Consider the following 18416-nt stretch of genomic DNA (forward strand, 5'->3'; position numbering starts at 1 on the left):
ATCTGGTCTATGGCTCCAATTCCTAAGAAGCTTCTTGTGGGACAATTCTCATGAGTCCTTCCTGGACTACTAGGCAGCTGCTTTCCTGTGACAGGCATTTTGGGCTCTGAAGTGCATAGAGAAACCAAGCAGAGGCCCTGTCCCATCAGCCAGAAAGGCTATTAACGTTGATCTCCTTTCTTTCTTTCACCCACTTTGTGACGGAGAGAAAGCTTACGGTTGCAGGAAAGACAGGACGCTTTGGTTTCGAAAGTAGAACATCCAATCTGAGGTCCAAACCTCACCATCTATTCGTTATGTGACCTGAGGAAGATCTTGTTCCTCTCCTGAAAAATGGGTTTGATAATAAACATACCAATTGGAGACGGTTACTGTGGGGATAGATTAAGATCCGTACCTGGACATGCTCATCACAGAGCCTGGCACTTGGTGGGAATCTGTCCTCACTTCACGCAGGACACTATGGTGGTAGCAGCTTCCGCCCACGTGGTAGAAAGGCTGTTTGAGCATCGGGGAGGTGTGGAGCCCTCCCTCTCTCCCAGCCACTAGCAGCCTCACATGGTGAGACCAGTTGAGTGGTGAGAGCTACGTTCCCAGTGCAGGAGAGGGACTTGGGTTCTGGAGTCAGACAAGCCGATCCCATCTCCATTCTACGCGTGTGTGTGTTGCTGTTGTTCAGTCGCTAAGTCGTGTCCTACTCCCTGCAACCCCGTCAACTGCAGCATGCCAGGCTTCCCTGTCCTTTACTATCTTTCTCCAGGCCAGAATGCTGAAGTGGGTAGCCTTTCCCTTCTCCAGGGGATCTTCCCAACCCAGGGATCGATCCAAGGTCTCCTGCATTGCAGGCAGATTCTTTACCATCTGAGCCACCGGGGAAGCCCAAGAATACTGGAGTGGGTAGCCTATCCCTTCTCCAGTGGAACTTCCTGACCCAGAGCTAGAACCAGGGTCTCCTGAATTACAGGTGGATTCTTTACCAGTTGAGCTATCAGCAAAGCCCTACTATCTTTTGGAGTTTGCTCAAAACTCACATGCACTGAGTTGATGATGCCATCCAACCATCTCATCCTCTGTCGTCCCCTTCTCCTCCTGCCCTCAATCTTTCCCAGCATCAGGGTCTTTTCCAATGAGTCTGTTCTTTGAATCGAGTGGCCAAAGTACTGGAGCTTCAGTGTCAGTCCTTCCAATGAATATTCAGGGTTGATTGCCTTTAGGATTGACTGGTTTGATCTCCCTGCAGTCCAGGGGACTTTCAAGAGTCTTCTCCAGCACTGGGTTTATTTACTCCAGTTCTTTGAAACTCAGTTTCTTCACTGATGAAATGGGACTAATATCTAATTTATAGGGTTCCTAGGAGGCTTAAGAGTGGGATTTATATAAAGCATACAGTCTAGCACATTGTGGCTGCCAATACAAATGATCTTCCTATTTGGGTTTTTGTTACTAGAGAGCACAGAGCCAAATTGGAATTTGAAAGTTGCCAGCCTGCATATTTAGACTAAATTTTCATATAATGGAGCTATAATTTAAAATAACCTGGTCTTGACCCTCTTGTCTTCATTTGTGTCTTCCTGATTCTGATTATTTAATTCTCATACAGCTGGTTTTGTAGGTACTTTTATGGATGTTTTTCTAAATTTTTTGTAGAACTAAGTGGATAAAACCTAACTGATATCAGGAGAGACAGATCCTTATTACGATGCTGCAAATAATGCCTGTGTGGTTTGGGGTATGGAGTCTCTGAACCTCAGTTTCTTCATCTGTAGAATGGGGGTAAGAATAAACTTCCTAGTTCTCTTATGGTGCAGGAATAAGGATATACAGCTCTAGGGGTTTACAAAAGAACTCTGGTAAACTATGAAAAATTTAAAAGTAGAAACACCTGTCATTTTTGCGATGATGACCCATTTTATTCATTTTTGTAATTACACCCCTCCCCAAACTATTCTCGGGACTCAGGATGGGACAGGCATATACTAAGCAAGAAAAAATGGGCACTGAATGTCTCTTTCAAACCCTCCACCATGCTTCCTTCTTTACCGCACAGATAGCTTGATGGCCCAGCATGGGATGCTCCTAAGAGATAAACTGCCTTCACCCACCAGACATGAAACCATTCAATAGAATAGAAGCAAAAAAATGAAGATGGAGTTTACTAACAGTACCCATTGGGTGAGTCTGTCAAATGCTATTACAGGAAGGATAGATGGCTAAGCCTTGTATCTCAGAATTCAACAGTGATTTGTTCTGAAGCATTTTGATTTGGATTGAAAATAAACAAGCAGAGGGTGAGACTATGAACAAAAAATATAAGGAAGATTTAAACAGGAAAATAAAAAAGAAAGCACCGGGAGAAAGACCCAGAAAATGATCCCAGTGAGCGAGCCAAAGATCTCAGAAAAAGAACAAGCAGGTAAACAGGGCAATAAGATCAAAATCAGATTACTTAATAAAAGCCAGCAATCCTTTAAATGGAAAACGATGCACATTGTTGACAAGCACTCCTTTTTCAAGAATGCTAAAGCTCTCCAGAGCAACAGCCCACCCCTGACAGAGAGCCATCACCCCTGTATCCTGGAGGTCACTGGCCCTCTACAATTGGGAGGCTTGATGGAATGGATGCTGTAGAACTAAGCAGTCACTTGGAATTGAAAATCCGGGAAAACAAACCCACACAGTTGGGTGCCAAGGCTGAATTAGGTCAGGGACCACCTGTTCCATAATGAAATAATTGCTCAGGGCAGGTTTTTCTGAAATCTTTGCCAATGTGACATCTATTCTTTGTTCAATGCTTCCTCAATATTTGCAAATAATCTCAGGGCCTCCTAAAGACACTGATGCAGAAGCCAGTCACTTTCCTAATGTCACAAAAATAGATTCAATTTTACATACATCAGGGTGATTTCAGAAGCAATTTCCACATCTTCAATGTAAGCATTACTTACATTTCCCCCCCACTCAAATCATATCCTAGTGGTTCCACAGAGCATTTTAAAAGGTACCTGATGCATTTCAGGGCATTCAAAAGAATCCCCAGAACATGTTTGTGGTTCCAGCCTGAGGACACCAGATAAATAGACAGAATCCTAAATGCTCATTCAAACAAATGCAAAATGTCTTAATGATTGAGTATAATGTTTATTGAATTTTTTCTTTTTAAAAACAATATTAAAATAAATGTATATACAATATGTATATATACACATATGTCTGTGTATGTATGTATGTTATGCCTGTGTGTATATAAATATAAAACACACATATCAATCTTGGAAAGATTGTGTCTGGACTTTAAAACATCTAATTAGATTTTATTGGATCTGCTGCTTCTTCCTCACTGGCTGGCTAATCTATCCCGGTCTTGGGTACTTTCATCTTAAACAGTTTAAGTTTTAGCCCATGGGGGAAATGGAGGTGGTATTTTCCCCTTGAAATCCAAGAAATTGGTGTTCCCCAGGTTTTCACTTGAGGTCAAATACCTATAAATTGGGTTTCATGATGTTTGTCGTGTCTCTGACCACATCTCTTTGGTCTTCAGAGTCCTCCCATGACATTTTTACAAATGGAATAAGTGCACAAGAGCTTGGTCTGGACAGGAAATATTCATTTTGGTGAATAGGTACCACTCGGCCAGCATGTGCCAACAGCTAGACCTGCTAGTGAACTCCCTTGCCCAGAACAAAAGCAGGAGTCAGTGACAAGTTAACACAGTCAGAGGCAGGGGGTGGGGTTGGGGGCGCTCAGGGTGCACCTGTAAGGAGAGACTAAGCCCAGTTCCCTGTGCCCCCAATTCTGCCTCCCCTGCCCTCTGCTGGAATGTACAAACCCCGGCAATTCACCTGTGTGGAGAATGGATTAAGAACTGACTCTCTGGGGAGACAGGGCTTCCCTGGTGGCCCACTGGTAAAGGATCTGCCTGCCAATGCAGGAGACATGGGTTTGATCCCTGATCAGACAAGATCCTACGTGCCAAGGAGCAACTAAGCCCGCGCACCACAGTTCTTGAGCCTGAGCTCTAGGGCCCGGGAGCCACAACTACTGGCCTAGAGCCTGTGCTCCCCATTGGGAGAAGTCACGGCAAAGAGAAGCCCGCACACTGCTACTGGAGAGTGGCCCCTGCTCGCTGCAACTAGAGAAAAGTCCTCAAAGCAACAAAGACTCTGCACAACCAAAAATAAACAAATTATTTTTTTTTAAAAGAACTAACTTTGTGGTTAGGCAGACTGTAAACCTGCTCTGCTCTCTGAGAAAAACAAGCTAAATATTTGCTCATGAAATAATCAGTATGTACTGTTAAGGCTGTCCAATTCTCAACCTTAACAAGTGCTCAAACTTAGCATCACCAAGAGTGGGCAAAGTGATAGCTTTGTGATCGTTAATCAGAGTGATAGTTTCTATGGAAATGATGCAAAAGGAAGTACGTATACAATGTCACCTGTGCGGCATTTTTGCCAAAATGTTAACCTGAATATGATCATGACAAAAAAATTCAGATGAATCTGGACTCAGGAGTATTTTGTGGACAGCTGGCCTGGATTTTTAAAAGATGTCAGCATCCTGAAAGGAAAACTAAAGGTGGGAGAACATTGTAGATAAAAAGGTGATGGAAGATATGGAGGTCAAATATAAAGTGAGCACCTTGACTGAATCCTGGATCCAAAAGATAGTAACAAATAAAAGAGAGAATAGTTCAGGGCCATGGGGGAAATGCAGCTATGGACTGGCCTATCAGAGACAGAAACAAGGTCACATTTTTTGGGTAAGATACTTTTACTGCAATTATGCTGAAGAGCTGTCCTCATTCTCAGGAAATGTGCTGAATTTTCTGGAGGTGGGAGTATCACGATGTCCAAAACTTATGTCTAGATGGTTCAGAAACTTGTGTATATATAGTGTGTGTGTATATACTGTGTGTATGTGTATAGTGTGTGTGTGTGAGAGAGAGAGAGAGTGCAAGAGAAAGAGAGGGAGAGGGAGTGCAAATGTTGCAAATTCTGAACAACTGGTGAACCTCGGTAAAAGGTGGATGGGTATTCATTTTAATATTTTTTTCAATCATTATATGTTTAAAGCAAAATCTCTTTCCCAAGGCAGCACGTCAGTATTTGAAAACCTCTGCTGCCTCTTTCAAAGTTCAGCACTTCTAACCAAGGTGCCTGTAAGAACTCCGAGTGGCTTTTACGAAAATCTATATCCCTGAGTCCCACTCCCACTCCTGGTGCCCCAGGAGGTTTTGATTCAGCAAGTAAGTGTGGGGCCGAGACATGTGGATTTTGTAAACTTTCTCACTAGGTGCTGTGCTGCATGTGAGATTGGGAATCATGGGTCTGCGGCAGCCTCGGATCCTGGATCCACCAGGAGACAGCTGTGTACCAGTGGGCAGGTCAGCCAAACACTGAACTCTGGATGCATCATCTATAAATGGGAACAAGCACAGAAAGCATCTCACAGGCTGTGGTGTGGACAACGCTGGTCCATACATGCTTGTTTCCTTTCTGTCTTCATCCTCTCACAGAACCCCATCACCCCAAATTGTTCTTATCCGTGTATTTTTGTTTTTGCCTTTTCATACTGTTCATGGGGTTCAAGAATTCCAAAAAACATCTACTTCTGCTTCATTGACTATGCTAAAATCTCTGACTGTGTGGATCACAACAAACTATGGAAAATTCTTAAAGAGATGGGAATACCAGACCACCTTACCTACCTGCTGAGAAACCTGTATGCACGTCAAGAAACAACAGTTAGAACTGGACATGGACATGGAACAATGGACTGGTTCAAAACTGGGAAAGGAGTACGTCAAGGCTGTATATTGTCACCATGCTTATTTCACTTATATGCAGAGTATATCATGCGAAATGCCAGGCTGGATGAAGCACAAGCTGGAATCAAGATTGCAGGGAGAGATATCAACAGCCTCAGATATGCTGATGATACCACTCTAATGACAGAAAGCAAAGAGGAACTAAAGAACCATTGGATGAGGGTGAAAGATGGGAGTGAAAAAGTTGGCTTAAAACTCAACAGTCAAAAAATGAAGATCATGGCATCTGGTCCCATCACCTCATGGCAAATGGATGGGGAAACAATGGAAACATTGTTTTCTTATTTTCTTGGGCTCCAAAATAATTGCAGATGGGGACTGCAGCCATGAAATTAAAAGACGCTTGCTCCTTAGAAGAAAAGCTATGACCAACCTAGAGAGCATATTAAAAAGCAGAGACATTATTTTGCTGACAAAGGTCTGTCTAGTCAAAGCTATGGTTTTTCCAGTAGTCATGTATGGGTGTGAGAGCTGGACCACAAAGAAGGCTGAGCACTGAAGAGTTGATGCTTTGGAACTGTGGTGTTGGAGAAGACTCTTGAGAGTCCCTTGGACTGCAAGGAGATCCAATCAGCCAATCCTAAAGGAAATCAATCCTGAATATTCATTGGAAGGACTGATGCTGAAGCTCCAAACTTTGGCCACCTGATGCAAAGAGCAGACTCATTGGAAAAGACCCCGATGCTGGGAAAGATTGAAGGCAGGAGGAAAAGGGGATGAGAGAGGATGAGATGGTTGGATGGCATCACCGACTCAATGACATGAGTTTGAGCAAACTCTGGGAGATAGTGAAGGACAGGGAAGCCTAGCATGCTGCAGTCCACGGATTCACAAATAGTCAGACACAACTTACCGACTGAACAATGAACAATAACAACAATGAAGTGATTTTTACAAAATATGATTTCTTCCCTTTGCCAATGGCACAGTGTGGAGAGAACATGTGTCTCTGTTCATATTCCTTTAGATTTCCTGCTTTCCCCAATTTCGAACAGAGGCTGGGGAATCCAGCAATTCTATGAAATCTAGAAAAAGAACTGGCTTTCAGAAACTTAAGAGCAAAAGTCAGCTCTCTTGAGTCTGATTGCTAAGGTAGCTTTAGGTTACTAGTCCTGAGGTTCTCCTTTGGACAGGGGTCAACCCTGAAACCGTGGCCACTTCTATTAGCTTGAGATCCTGTGTTAACTCTGCATAAGAACACCATTGCTTTTGATTTAATGCCACTTGGGAACTGGGCAAGGCTGGGAAGGCATGGCTTCCAGGACTGAATGAGTTACTGGTCAGCATGGGGTTTAGGAGAAAGTGCTTCTCTGAGCCTCAGTTTCCTAAGCTGAGAAATGGCAACAGTTGTAACCCATAAGTCACTTACCTTTCATGGTTTATGTGAAACACTGCTTTGACAACTCTATGACACTCAATTCAGTAGGGCATATTTTTCTCCTTAAGTGTATAATCGTGCTCTCCTTCTTGTTTCTTAGTTTTAACTGCTTTCTGTGCACAAGCAGCAGTTAAGATGACTTGTCGTTATTTCTATCTGTTTTGGGATGGATTCTGAAATTTTCCTTTTCACCCAGGATGGGTGGCCCCAGTCTTTGCCAGGGATCACTTTCAGCCTGATGATCGCAGGGAAGCATCTGGCCCCCATGTCCTACAGCATACGACACTGGGAGGGGTCAACAGCAGAGGTACCAGGGTCAAGCCGGACCACAGACGTCCCCTTCCCCTTGGTTGGCTCAACTTACCGAATCCGTTCACATCCTGTGAGCTAGAGGAGAAGCCTTCATCATTGCGGCTGGAGCTGAGCTTGGCAGTGGGTTTGTCGGCTGAGGCCACAGGCCCCATTTCCCTCTGCGCTCCACTCTGGGTCTCCTTCTGCTTCTTGGCCAGCTTCCTTTGGGACATGTGCAAGGGGAAAAATCACAGTCAGATGGTGACAGTTGCTTCAAAGAGCTGGAAGATCAGACTGCTCTTTTCCCACCCATCCTCAACCCCCAAACCTGGTGCATTGTCCAGAAATAGGGTCAAGGCAGGTCCTCCAAGGTCAAGGTGGGATAAGCCTAAGTCATTCTGAAACTTTTAATGGCTTCAGTTTCAGAAACATGACATTGATTCTGCCTCACCCCCAGCAAAGGGTGTGTTCTTTACTGAGCTTAAAATGGGAAAATAATGAGATTTCCATAACATTTCTCTGACTTTAAAAGGAAGACACAGTCATGTAGAACTTGTCCTGTGGGGCTCTGAAGGATATTCATAATGAAGTCTGGCCATTCTCTGTGATTGAGCTCATGAAATAACCCACAAAACAATGGTGGATTGAAGTAGGGGCTGGTGGGGGCAGAGGGTAAGAGTGGACGTTAGTTAACCCTAGAGCTCAAAAGGATAAAAGTTAAAGCAGAACTAGATGCACAGTTATCCCTATAGTAACCCTCAGAGCCAGAACCCTTAGAATAATGATGACGATGATAATGATGACAATGATGATGACGACCTGGAACAACCATGCTCAGACTTGTGTACATCAGAACCACTCAGCTGAAAAAGCCCACAGATCCTAGGTTCATACAAGTAGGACAAGGACTAAATGTCTGCATGGCCACCAAGTCCCCCAGGTGATTCTGACACCAACCACTGGGGACTGAAACCATCAGCTTTGGTGTCAGACAGACCTGGCTTCATATCCTCCCTCCATGCAGCCCGTGGCTGCACAAGGCAGGGCAGGCTCCTTAACCTCGTTAAGTTCTGCACTTCACAGGCCAACCTCAGAGGAATGACCTGAGGACTGAGTGAGACCATGTGTGAAGCGCAGCGCCTGGCGCACAGTGAATGCGCAACATGTGGCAGCTGCTCTTCTTGCTTTTGTATCATCACCACTGATTCAACGGCATCCCACTGCTCGAGTCCTCTCTCCAGCAGTCCTGCTGTGGAATCCCATCCCTCCTGGATTATACCAAGGGATGGAGACTTTGGCACCTCACTAGGAGGCTGAGGGTTAAAAGTTCTTGTATGGATTTGAAATCTACTCCCCTTAAATGTCAACTATTGGGTCTTAGATTTATTGTCAGAGGTATAAAACTAGGACTGACCTGCACAGGACAGCTTGTCAAATATTTGTAAATAAAAAAAAACCTGGTCCCTCTGAGTTTATCCAATACGTGTCCATCTAAGTATAGTAGCTTTGTCCCTATGATATGCAAAGCTACGCGTTGCATGTGAAATATCTGGAGGGTAAATTCTTTCAGGTCTCTTGCTCCATTTTTCACAGGGCTTGACTTCAAATTCAATCCTGGTCACTCTTACTTTAACACGGAAAGAACAGATGTTCCAGAGAGGTCAAATTCAGCACTGCATAGAAAATTTCCAAAGGTGAGCCCATCTGATAATGAAATAGGCAGTTTCAAAAGGTAATGAACTTCTGTCAGAGGAGGTATTAAAAGCAATGATAAACCTAGGCTTCCCAGGTGGCACAGTGGTAAAGAATTTGCCTGCCAATTCAGGAAGATGCAAGACATGCAGGTTTGAACCCTGGGTCAGGAAAATCCCCGGGAGCAGGAAATGGCAAGCAGCTCCAGTATTTTTGCCTGGAAAATTCTAGGACAGAGGAGCCTGGTGGGCTATAGTTCATGTGGTCACAGAGAGTCAGATATGACTGATATCGTGTGCACGCACACACATACACACACACAAGTATTTTAGAGACATGCTGGCAGGCTAAGTCACTTCAGTCATGTCTGACTCTTTGCAACTCTATGGAACTCGAAGTACAATACAGTGATAGGAGAGCTGTTTATCACCTATGGGTCCAGAGGGACAAGCAGAGGGAGCAGCCACCAGGACCCAAAAGGTGTTGTGAAGAGGAGGCCGCCTGTACAGAAGCAGTGATCTTCTCCCAAAGAATCCAGCCAGTGCTGGATGACCTCGCAGGAAGGGACCCAGAGGCACAGATCCCAACTACATCCTGCCCTCCCACGTTAGCGTGGCTCATGCCAAAGGCATGGCATCTGTTTAGATCTTGCTTTGTAGACAGAGAACATAGAAGAGAAGCATCTAGAGTGGATCTGGACTTGGGAAGAGAAGAGCTTTCACTTCTCTCATTCTGGCCACAATTTGAAGACAAACACAGCCTAAACTGAATTATTATTATTTTTTAAATTAGCCTGGGGAAAAGAAGGGGGCTCAGGAATAGAAGTGCATCTTTCAGTTAAAATGCTCTGGCCACAGGCATGCTGCTCCACTAGTGAGACTATTCCAGGCAGACAGAAAAACCATAAGAAATGAAGCATTCGGTCACTTGGGTCTTTCCTCACCATTGACAGGCAATCAGCCAGCAGGCAGGGGTATGTGAATGAAAGAAAAATGAGTAATTCGGCTTCTGATGACATTTCACAGTTTCATTCTTCATTTATTATCAAAAAGGAGTGTGTTTAAAAATGTATATGTGACCTTCTTAATCATAAATTTGAAAAGATATACAGCAGATCCTCTGCCTCCATCTGAGTTCTGTTCATACTGCCCCAGCAGGAAATAAAAGGAAATCTGATAAGAGAGTTAACTTTCGAACTATAAATGAGTATGTATTGGGGTTTTGATATTTCCTTAGGGCAGAACTCCCAACCAATCTCATTCTATTCAGGGTAAAATAATATGGAGAGAGTTGTCTTAGGCACAAATCATTGGTTTCCAAAGGCATAATAATAATAAAAAGACCTTGGCTGCCTCTATGAATAGTGGCATTTTACAGTAATGTTTGGGTAGCTCTGAACACCCGGGTAAAAATTTTTTTAAATGGAGCCTCTCCAAAGCATATATTTAAAAACTGGACAACTCAGGTTTTTCACATTCTTATTTTTTAGCCCATGGTTGACACAATGTTTTCATGGTGATGATGATGCTACCTAAAATTTAAAAATATGTAGACAGGTGTTGCAGCTTCAACTTGGAAATGAAAGGTATGTAGAAGGAAATAAAACATAAAACTGTACTTTGGGGATCTTATTCATAATTTAAGTATTGAAACCCTCCTAGTAATTTAGGGGAACTCTCCTGGTAGTCCAGTGGGCGAGATTCCATGCTCCCAATGCAGGGGGCCCAGGTTCGACTTCTGGTCAGAGAACTAGATCCCATACGCTGCAACTAAGAGTTTGCAAGCCACAACTAAAGATCCTGTATGCCGCAACGAAGATCGAAGATCCTGTGTGCCGCAACTAAGACCCAGAGCAGTCAGATAAATAAATAATTTTGAAAAAAGTAATCTAGAGGAGATCATATTCATTCCTGTGGTCACAGAACTTAGCTGATTCCCCTCCCTCTTCTTCCTAAAGAGAGGGGAGCATACAAACTAGTGAGCGGGGCGTATCAGACCCTCAGTGTACGGCTCCAGGCTTCAACTCGGCCTTATCTCCCACACACGTCTCCTTTTAGGAAACACTAGCTACTTCACCCCCGTCTCCTAAGCATTCCTCAATACTCCTTCCTCTTCAGTGTGGCCCTGTTCTTCTCCCTGGACCACCTTCTCTTTATCCTTCAAGACTCAGTGGCATTCAGACGTCACATCTTCTCTTGCTCCCCCAAACAGCTCTATGGTTCTCTCTTCTGGGTGGACTCTTCCACTGAACACATTTATTTAGCACCTACATGCGCCAGTCTCTGCTCGATGGAAGATCACAGTGTCAAACACCAAACATGACCTCCACCTTCCTAGGACACAGAGACTGATGGCAGAGACAGGCACTAGACCGGGAAATACAGAAATCGATCTAAAATCTCAAACATGAGGAAAGCCAAGAAGGAACAATACATATGGCGAGAGGAGAGCGACAAATAGCTGGTTTGAACCCTGTCAGGGGACCATGGAGGACCTCGTTGCCATGTGAACGAAGCACTTGACTAACCCAACTGCAGTGATTCAACTCTCCTACCCAGGAAGGCAAGCACCTCTTGGGTGAACCTCTTCCAACTTCCTGGACCTACTCCAACCTCTTGCTGAGTGTCTGGCATGTAGCCGGTGCTCAATAAATTTGCTGTGCAAATTTATGTTTTAAAGTCTATAATCTGAGGTGCAGAAAAGACTGTCATTCTCCTCTGACTACAGATTATAACCACTTAAAAACAGATATATGCAAGGAAAGAGGAAGAAAAAGCTGCATGAAATTAGTCGGGGACCTGAAATATTTCTACTTAATGGATAGTTTTGCCTAACAATTTAGCATTTCCTTCCTAGGATGTCTGAAGAAATGATGGAAAGTACATAGAAGGCAGAGACTTCTTTTTCTCCCTCAGAGCCCACAGAATGGCCATAGCCATATAATGCTTAAAAAAAAAATAAACAAAAAACCGTATAAGACGGCCACCAGGAACACAGTATGGGTCGCATAACTCACGCAGTCCTCAAATCCCTTAAGACTTAAGCACCTGTGACTTGCTGAACTTGGAACTTTCTTCTCTAGTTGTTCTGAGATTCCTTCCAATTGGGTCACACAATTTCGCCAGCAGGGGCTACCGAGAGCTGTTAGAAAGCAATCATTGCACAAGCCTATCTACTCCTCTGCTGGGTCCTTGGAGGGTTGAAGAACGTTTCAAGACATAGCAACCCAAGTTCCCTGCTTCTGACAGGTTGGGACAATGTGATGTGACAGATCACTGGGAGGTCTCCCCGACCTTTGCTTGTTAGCTGAGTGAGGGCTAGTGTCTGGGGATGTGCCCACGAGGGACCATGAGTTCTGTGGATCCTGAGTACCAGTCTTTGTAAGGGAGGGTGGCAGGTGGAATGGCTCAATGGAGAGAAGTGTAGGGCTGTGAAAGGTTCCAGAATCATGCTATGACAGGAGGAGGAAGAGTGTCTGAAACACACGGGGATGTTTCTCATGGAAAGGAAATATTCTGGAACGTTCTTTTCACACATGTGGTATCTGGCTCCATGTGGCCCCAGAGGGCAGAATTAGAACCACCATGTTGGCTGGACACAGGGAAGAAATTTCTAGGAAAGTAGAACTGCTTTGATTTCCCTGGTGGATAAGAATCTGCCTGCCAATGCAGGGGACATGGGTTTGGTCTCTGGTACTGGAAGATGCCACATGCCACGGAGCAACTAAGCCTGTTGCATCACAACTATGGAGCCTGCCCTCGAGGGCCCGTCAGCTGCAACTACTGAAGCCAGTGCACCTAGAGCCTGTGCTCCCGCAATAAGAGAAACCGCCACAGCGAAAAGTCCATGCACTGCAACGAAGAGTAGCTCCTGCTTGCCGCAACTAGAGAAAGTCCTTGCAAAGCAACAAAGACCCACTGCAGGCAAAAACAAACAAATAAATAAGATAAAATAAAGCAGAACTGCTTGGGTCTCCTTTGGAAGAGCCTAATGCCTGCATTGACTGTCCCATGTTTTCTTCTTTAGCTCCTTTCTCTTCACCTTTTAGGGACCAACTCAAAGGCCCACTGCTCTTAGAAATCATCATCTCCTCCTCAAAGGGAGTAGTTTATTTCTCTCTGCATATTAATTTGTTGAAAAAAATACTTAATGAGCACCTGCTTTGTACCAGTGGCTGTTAACATAGGATACCGTGATGTGAAAAGCCAGATAAGACTTATGCTCTGCGTAAGCTTTTGTAGGTAATGAGCTCCCCATTATTGGAGGAATTCAAGTAGAGACTGAGAAACTATCTGGAAAAGAGGTTATAAGTGATTCCAGCCTCTTGTTTTTTTGTTTGTTTTGTTTAGTTCAGTCGCTCAGTCATGTCCGACTCTGCAACCCCATGAACTGCAGCACGCCAGGCCTCCCTGTCCATCACCAACTCCCGGAGTCCACCCAAAGCCATGTTCATCGAGTTGGTGATGCCATCCAACCATCTCATCCTCTGTCGTCCCCTTCTCCTCCTGCCCTCAATCTTTCCCAGCATCAGGGTCTTTTCAAATGAGTCAGTTCTTCGCATCAGGTGGCCAAAGTATTGGAGTTTCAGCTTCAGCATCAGTCCTTCCAATGGATCCTGCAAAATCCTGCATGTATGAATGGAGAACAGGAGACCCCCCGCCAAGTGAGAGAGGGTGCAGGAATTCCACAGGGCTCTTCCCTGGATGTGAAGAGCCAGGGGAGACACTGATCAGGCTCTTTCCCTTCCTGTAGGGCTTTCCTTGACCCATCCTCTACTGGCATCTCTGGACAGACTTTAAACACAAAGACTGGAACCCTGGAGCCAGAGAGAAGTCCATCCACAGGAGGCAGACAAAGAAAATGCAGCTGAAACTCTACTCCTATCAAAAGCCAGTGTTGTACTCTGTGAAGCCTGGATGTTTCTGTGCTGACATGATTGAATATCTAATTAAATTTACACGTCAGAACTGGAAGGGAACGGCATCATTCCCTCATTTTATAAAAGAAACTGAGGCCCAGACAGAGGGGGTGCTTAGCCAAGGCATGTGGCATGTTGGCAGAAGTCACAGGGCCCTACCCTGCTTTCTGCCTGCCAGCTCAGGACACCTGTTTTAACTTTCCTCCACTTCTCCTTTTGGGACAAAATCAGAAGTGCAAATTCCGTCCATGGTAACACTTCCAGTCCTCTTTGAATGCAGCAAAACCTCATTAATCCAAATCCCACTAACTCAGAATGACTATAACTGAGGCAGAAGCTGGGCTACCCTACAGCAGAGCTGACAGTGTAAACGAGGATATGGAAAACTGCAGGATTAAAAGGCGAACACGCCACTTCCTCTTCTCTCAGAAGGCGGGATGGCACAGCAGTTAACATCAGCTTTGGTGCCAGACAACCTGGCGTCAAAGCCTGGCTCCGTCTCAGACTTGCTGCGCGAGCTCTTGCAAGTTACTCAATCCTTTGCACGTCAGTTTCCTCCTGCCTGCAGAACTGCAGGGAGCATCCGTGCGCCCCAGGAAGGGAGGGTGTTTGTGAAGATTTAAATGGTGTGTGGTAGTTACCGAAGCTTTTCCCCCAGCGCATGGTACACAGTAAGCACTCAATAAGTGCTCTCTGGTAACCTTTTAAATACAGCACATAGCCATGTTGATCTAAATAGCCTCATTATTTATTAAATACAAACCCACTAAAATAGATACCCTGAAGAATGGCTTTTCTCTAAAAACATTTTTTGATGTATTCTGGAGCCGTGCTTCTCAGCCTTGGCTGCACAGATCATTTGGGGAGCTTTAAAATTACTGATGAGATCCTAATTTAATTGGTATGGGGTGCAGCCTGGGCATCTGGGTTTCTAGAAGCTCCCCAGGTGGTTGTAATGTGCCACCAAGCTTAAGCAGCACCAATGTGGAACGGTGGTTCTCCAAGTAGTCTCTGGACCAGCACCATCAGCTCTACCTGGGAACGTACTAGAAATACAGTTTCTCTGGCCTCATCCCTGACCAACTGAATCAGACTCTAGATGAGTAATATGCACTCCAAGCAATCCTAATGCATAATGAAGTGTGATATCCCTGTTCTTGAGAACAAGGTCTTCAGCAGATCGGAATTGAAGAGTCCCTACCCCATAGAAGGACCATGTCCAGGAGGTAAGATAGCTGGGTGCCATCTCCAGGTCTCCAGGTCTCTCAGTGAGTTACCAAGGACACACCACTCCCACTTTCTGGTACTGATGTCACTACAGGGGGGGAACTGGCATCTAACAACCACTGCAAGAACTGATGCTTTTTAAAACGACAGTTTCCAGTTACATTGTGTTCCCCTAAAACAAGGGTCCCCAGTCTCCCGGATCTAAGGCCTGGTGATCTGTGGTGGAGCTGATGTAATAGTAAGAGAAATAAAGTGCACAATAAATGCCATGCACTTGAATCATCCCCAAAACCATTCCCTCTACCCGAGTCCCTGGAAAAACTGTCTGCCATGAAACCGTTCCCTGGTGCAAAAAGTATTGGGAACTGCTGCCCTAAAAGATATACTGAAGCCCCATGCCAGAGGTTAGGACTTTCATAGTCTGTGAATGTGGCCTTGTTTGGAAATAGGGTCTTTTTTTTTTTTTTTATAATCTCAAAAAATTTTATTGCATCTTTATAGAATTAGATATTTTACAATGTTAGAAATATTTTACTAATACGACAGGAAAAAAGTCAATTTAGTATCACTTGTTTTGTTCATTCACATCCATTCTCAGCAACCTCAAGTTAAAATAATGAAGTATTTCCTTAATGAGATGGTGGTTTCTAAAACTTCTCCCCAAATCCTACTAAAATATCTATAATGCAAGAAGAATGAGAATGCTCACAATTGATCTCAAGTTTTCTACAAGAAAAGTTGGTGGCCAATGCAGGCTTGGAAATACGGTCCTTACAGATGTAAACCAGTTAAAGTGGCTCTAATACAGTTTGACTACTGTTCTTACAAGAAGAGCAGAATTTAGCTAGAGATACCCAAGGAGGGGGCCATGTAATGACAGAGGCAGAGAATGGAGTGAGGCGGCTGCAGGTGGAGGGACACTGAAGAGTTCATAGCCTTCGTCAGAAATGAGGACGCGGCAAGAGAGAGTCTACTCAGAATCTCAAGGGGAGCATGACCCCACAGACTCCTTGATTTTGGACTTCCAGCCTCCAGATCTGTGAGAGAATACATCGAATTGATTTAAGCCACCCAGTTTGTGGTACCTTATTATGGCAATCCCAGGAAATGAATATAATAACCATGAAATGATAAATCTTAAGTTTACTGTATTTGTTTAATAAACACGCAAATAGCACTTATTTCTTTCAGCAAACCCATCTAACATTGTTCAAAATAGAGTAGTGCCTCTCAAGGTCCACTATCAAGTCTCTTTCAGACACCCAAGGACTGCGGAATAACTGAAGAAATTAGATTCTCAGAAAAACCACATCCTATTGAAGAACGGTCAGCCCAGATACAACTATGGACCACCCCCTCTTTTCTACACCATGCCCTTTGAAACTCAATCATTCAGCTCTGTGTGACTGACCCTTTTCCTCTCTTGGAAAGTGAATAAAAACTTTCTGTGAAATCTTTCATAACCCGCATCGGCTCAGTTTCTAGGCATTATTTAAGGCTATTACAAACATAATTAACTTCTTTAATTCTCCTAGTAACTCTGGAAAATTAATAGTATTAGCAATTCCATTTTACAGATGGAAGGGTGAGGCAGAGTTGAAGTAATACCCGAAAAGCCACCCAGGCTTTAAGAGATGGAGCTGGGATTTAAACCCAGGCAGTCAGGCTCCTGAATGTTCTCTAAGATTCCTTGTTATGTCTCACTCAGCTAAGGACCCATGCATGTATATCCTTGTGCCCAAGCTTTACCAGCCAGCTCCTCTCCTCTCCAGGCAAACACACACTAACATGGATAAGCACATATATGCAGCCAGAAAGCTCACTTTCATACCCACTCACATCCCTGAGGCCCTACACATTCTGTCTGCTCATTACCTCTGCTGGGTACCAAACCTGGAAAAATAACTGGTAGGTCCTTCCTCTCCTATTCCCATCATAGCTCAGTTGGTAAAGCATCTGCCTGCAATGTGGGAGACCTGGGTTCAATTCCTGGGTTGGGAAGTTCTCCTGGAGAAGGAAATGGCAACCCACTCCAGTGTTCTTGCCTGGAGAACCCTATGGACAGAGGAGCCGGGCAGGCTACAGTCCATGGGGTCCCAAGAGTTGGATACGACTTAGGGCTATCTTCCTTTCTTTCCTCTCCTACTCCCATCACCCTAGCTTGGGGCTTCTCCATGCTTCTACCGGAATGGCAAAGTTACTGAAGCAACAGTAGCACATACTACCACAATTCAAAAGGTCAAGGGACCTTGGGCACCGCCATCGTCACCTCCATCTCCATCTCTCTTGCCTTCTGTGTCTGTGCTTCTACCCGTCTGTCCCTGCTTCTCTCATCAACCTGCAGCTGCCTCTCTGTCTTCCTCGCCTGGATGGGCTCTCTTTCTATTGAGGACAGAGCCAGACCCAATCTGACTATCCCCTGGAGCTGGAAAGGGAACCAGCACAGCAGAAGGCCTAAGACAGATGCAAGGCTCTTCTCTTGTTGGGCATCTGGTCAACCTACCCCCCAGATCCTGAAGCAGAGCCTAGTGGGAACAGCATCTCCAAATTCTGAAGCCAGACTGCCTGGGTCCAACCCTGGCTCCACCACTGACTGGCTATGCCTTGGACAATGGCTTAGCCTCTCTGTAACTCAGCTTCCTCATCTGGTAAATAGGAATAATATAGTGAATTCTCACAACTATTTGCAATAGATGCTGACTTACAAATATTAAAGTCCTTATAATAGGATCTGTCACCTACCAAAGAAGCTCCATATAAGTGTTTGTTAAATACTAAGCAATGGGAAGGAAATTAATGCTTCGAAGGAAAGTGAGGACAGAATCTATGGCTCAGATAGTGGGAACTTCCCGAATGGTCTCAGGTCACTGAGCTCCAAACCCCTGGGCTAGGCGAACACCCCCTCTGTTCTTGGTGCTGTGGAAATACCATGCACTTTGGCCCCAGGTTACACTGGCTCGAACCAGATCATGACTGTATCTTCATCTCCATGAGACTCATGTGTAGGAAGATTTTTGATAAGCTCCAGTTCACAGCGTTTCTAGGATGATTAGAAATAACGTGTTAATTCCTAAGCATAGTCT

General features: G+C 44.6%; 1 protein-coding gene across 12 annotated transcripts in view; it reads right to left on the reverse strand.

The window, feature by feature from the left end:
- PTPRT (protein tyrosine phosphatase receptor type T) overlaps nt 1-18416 on the reverse strand; it is a 1101260-nt gene that overhangs the window by 121727 nt on the left and 961117 nt on the right. For all 12 annotated transcript variants that reach the window (XM_043884333.1, XM_043884327.1, XM_043884332.1 and 9 more), the window contains one exon: nt 7570-7718. In XM_043884333.1, coding sequence (XP_043740268.1) covers nt 7570-7718 — 149 coding nt within the window. The remainder of the gene's footprint in view (nt 1-7569; nt 7719-18416) is intronic.

The sequence above is a fragment of the Cervus elaphus genome, chromosome 23 (assembly GCF_910594005.1).
Source record: "Cervus elaphus chromosome 23, mCerEla1.1, whole genome shotgun sequence".
In the NCBI taxonomy this organism is placed as follows: domain Eukaryota; kingdom Metazoa; phylum Chordata; class Mammalia; order Artiodactyla; family Cervidae; genus Cervus; species Cervus elaphus.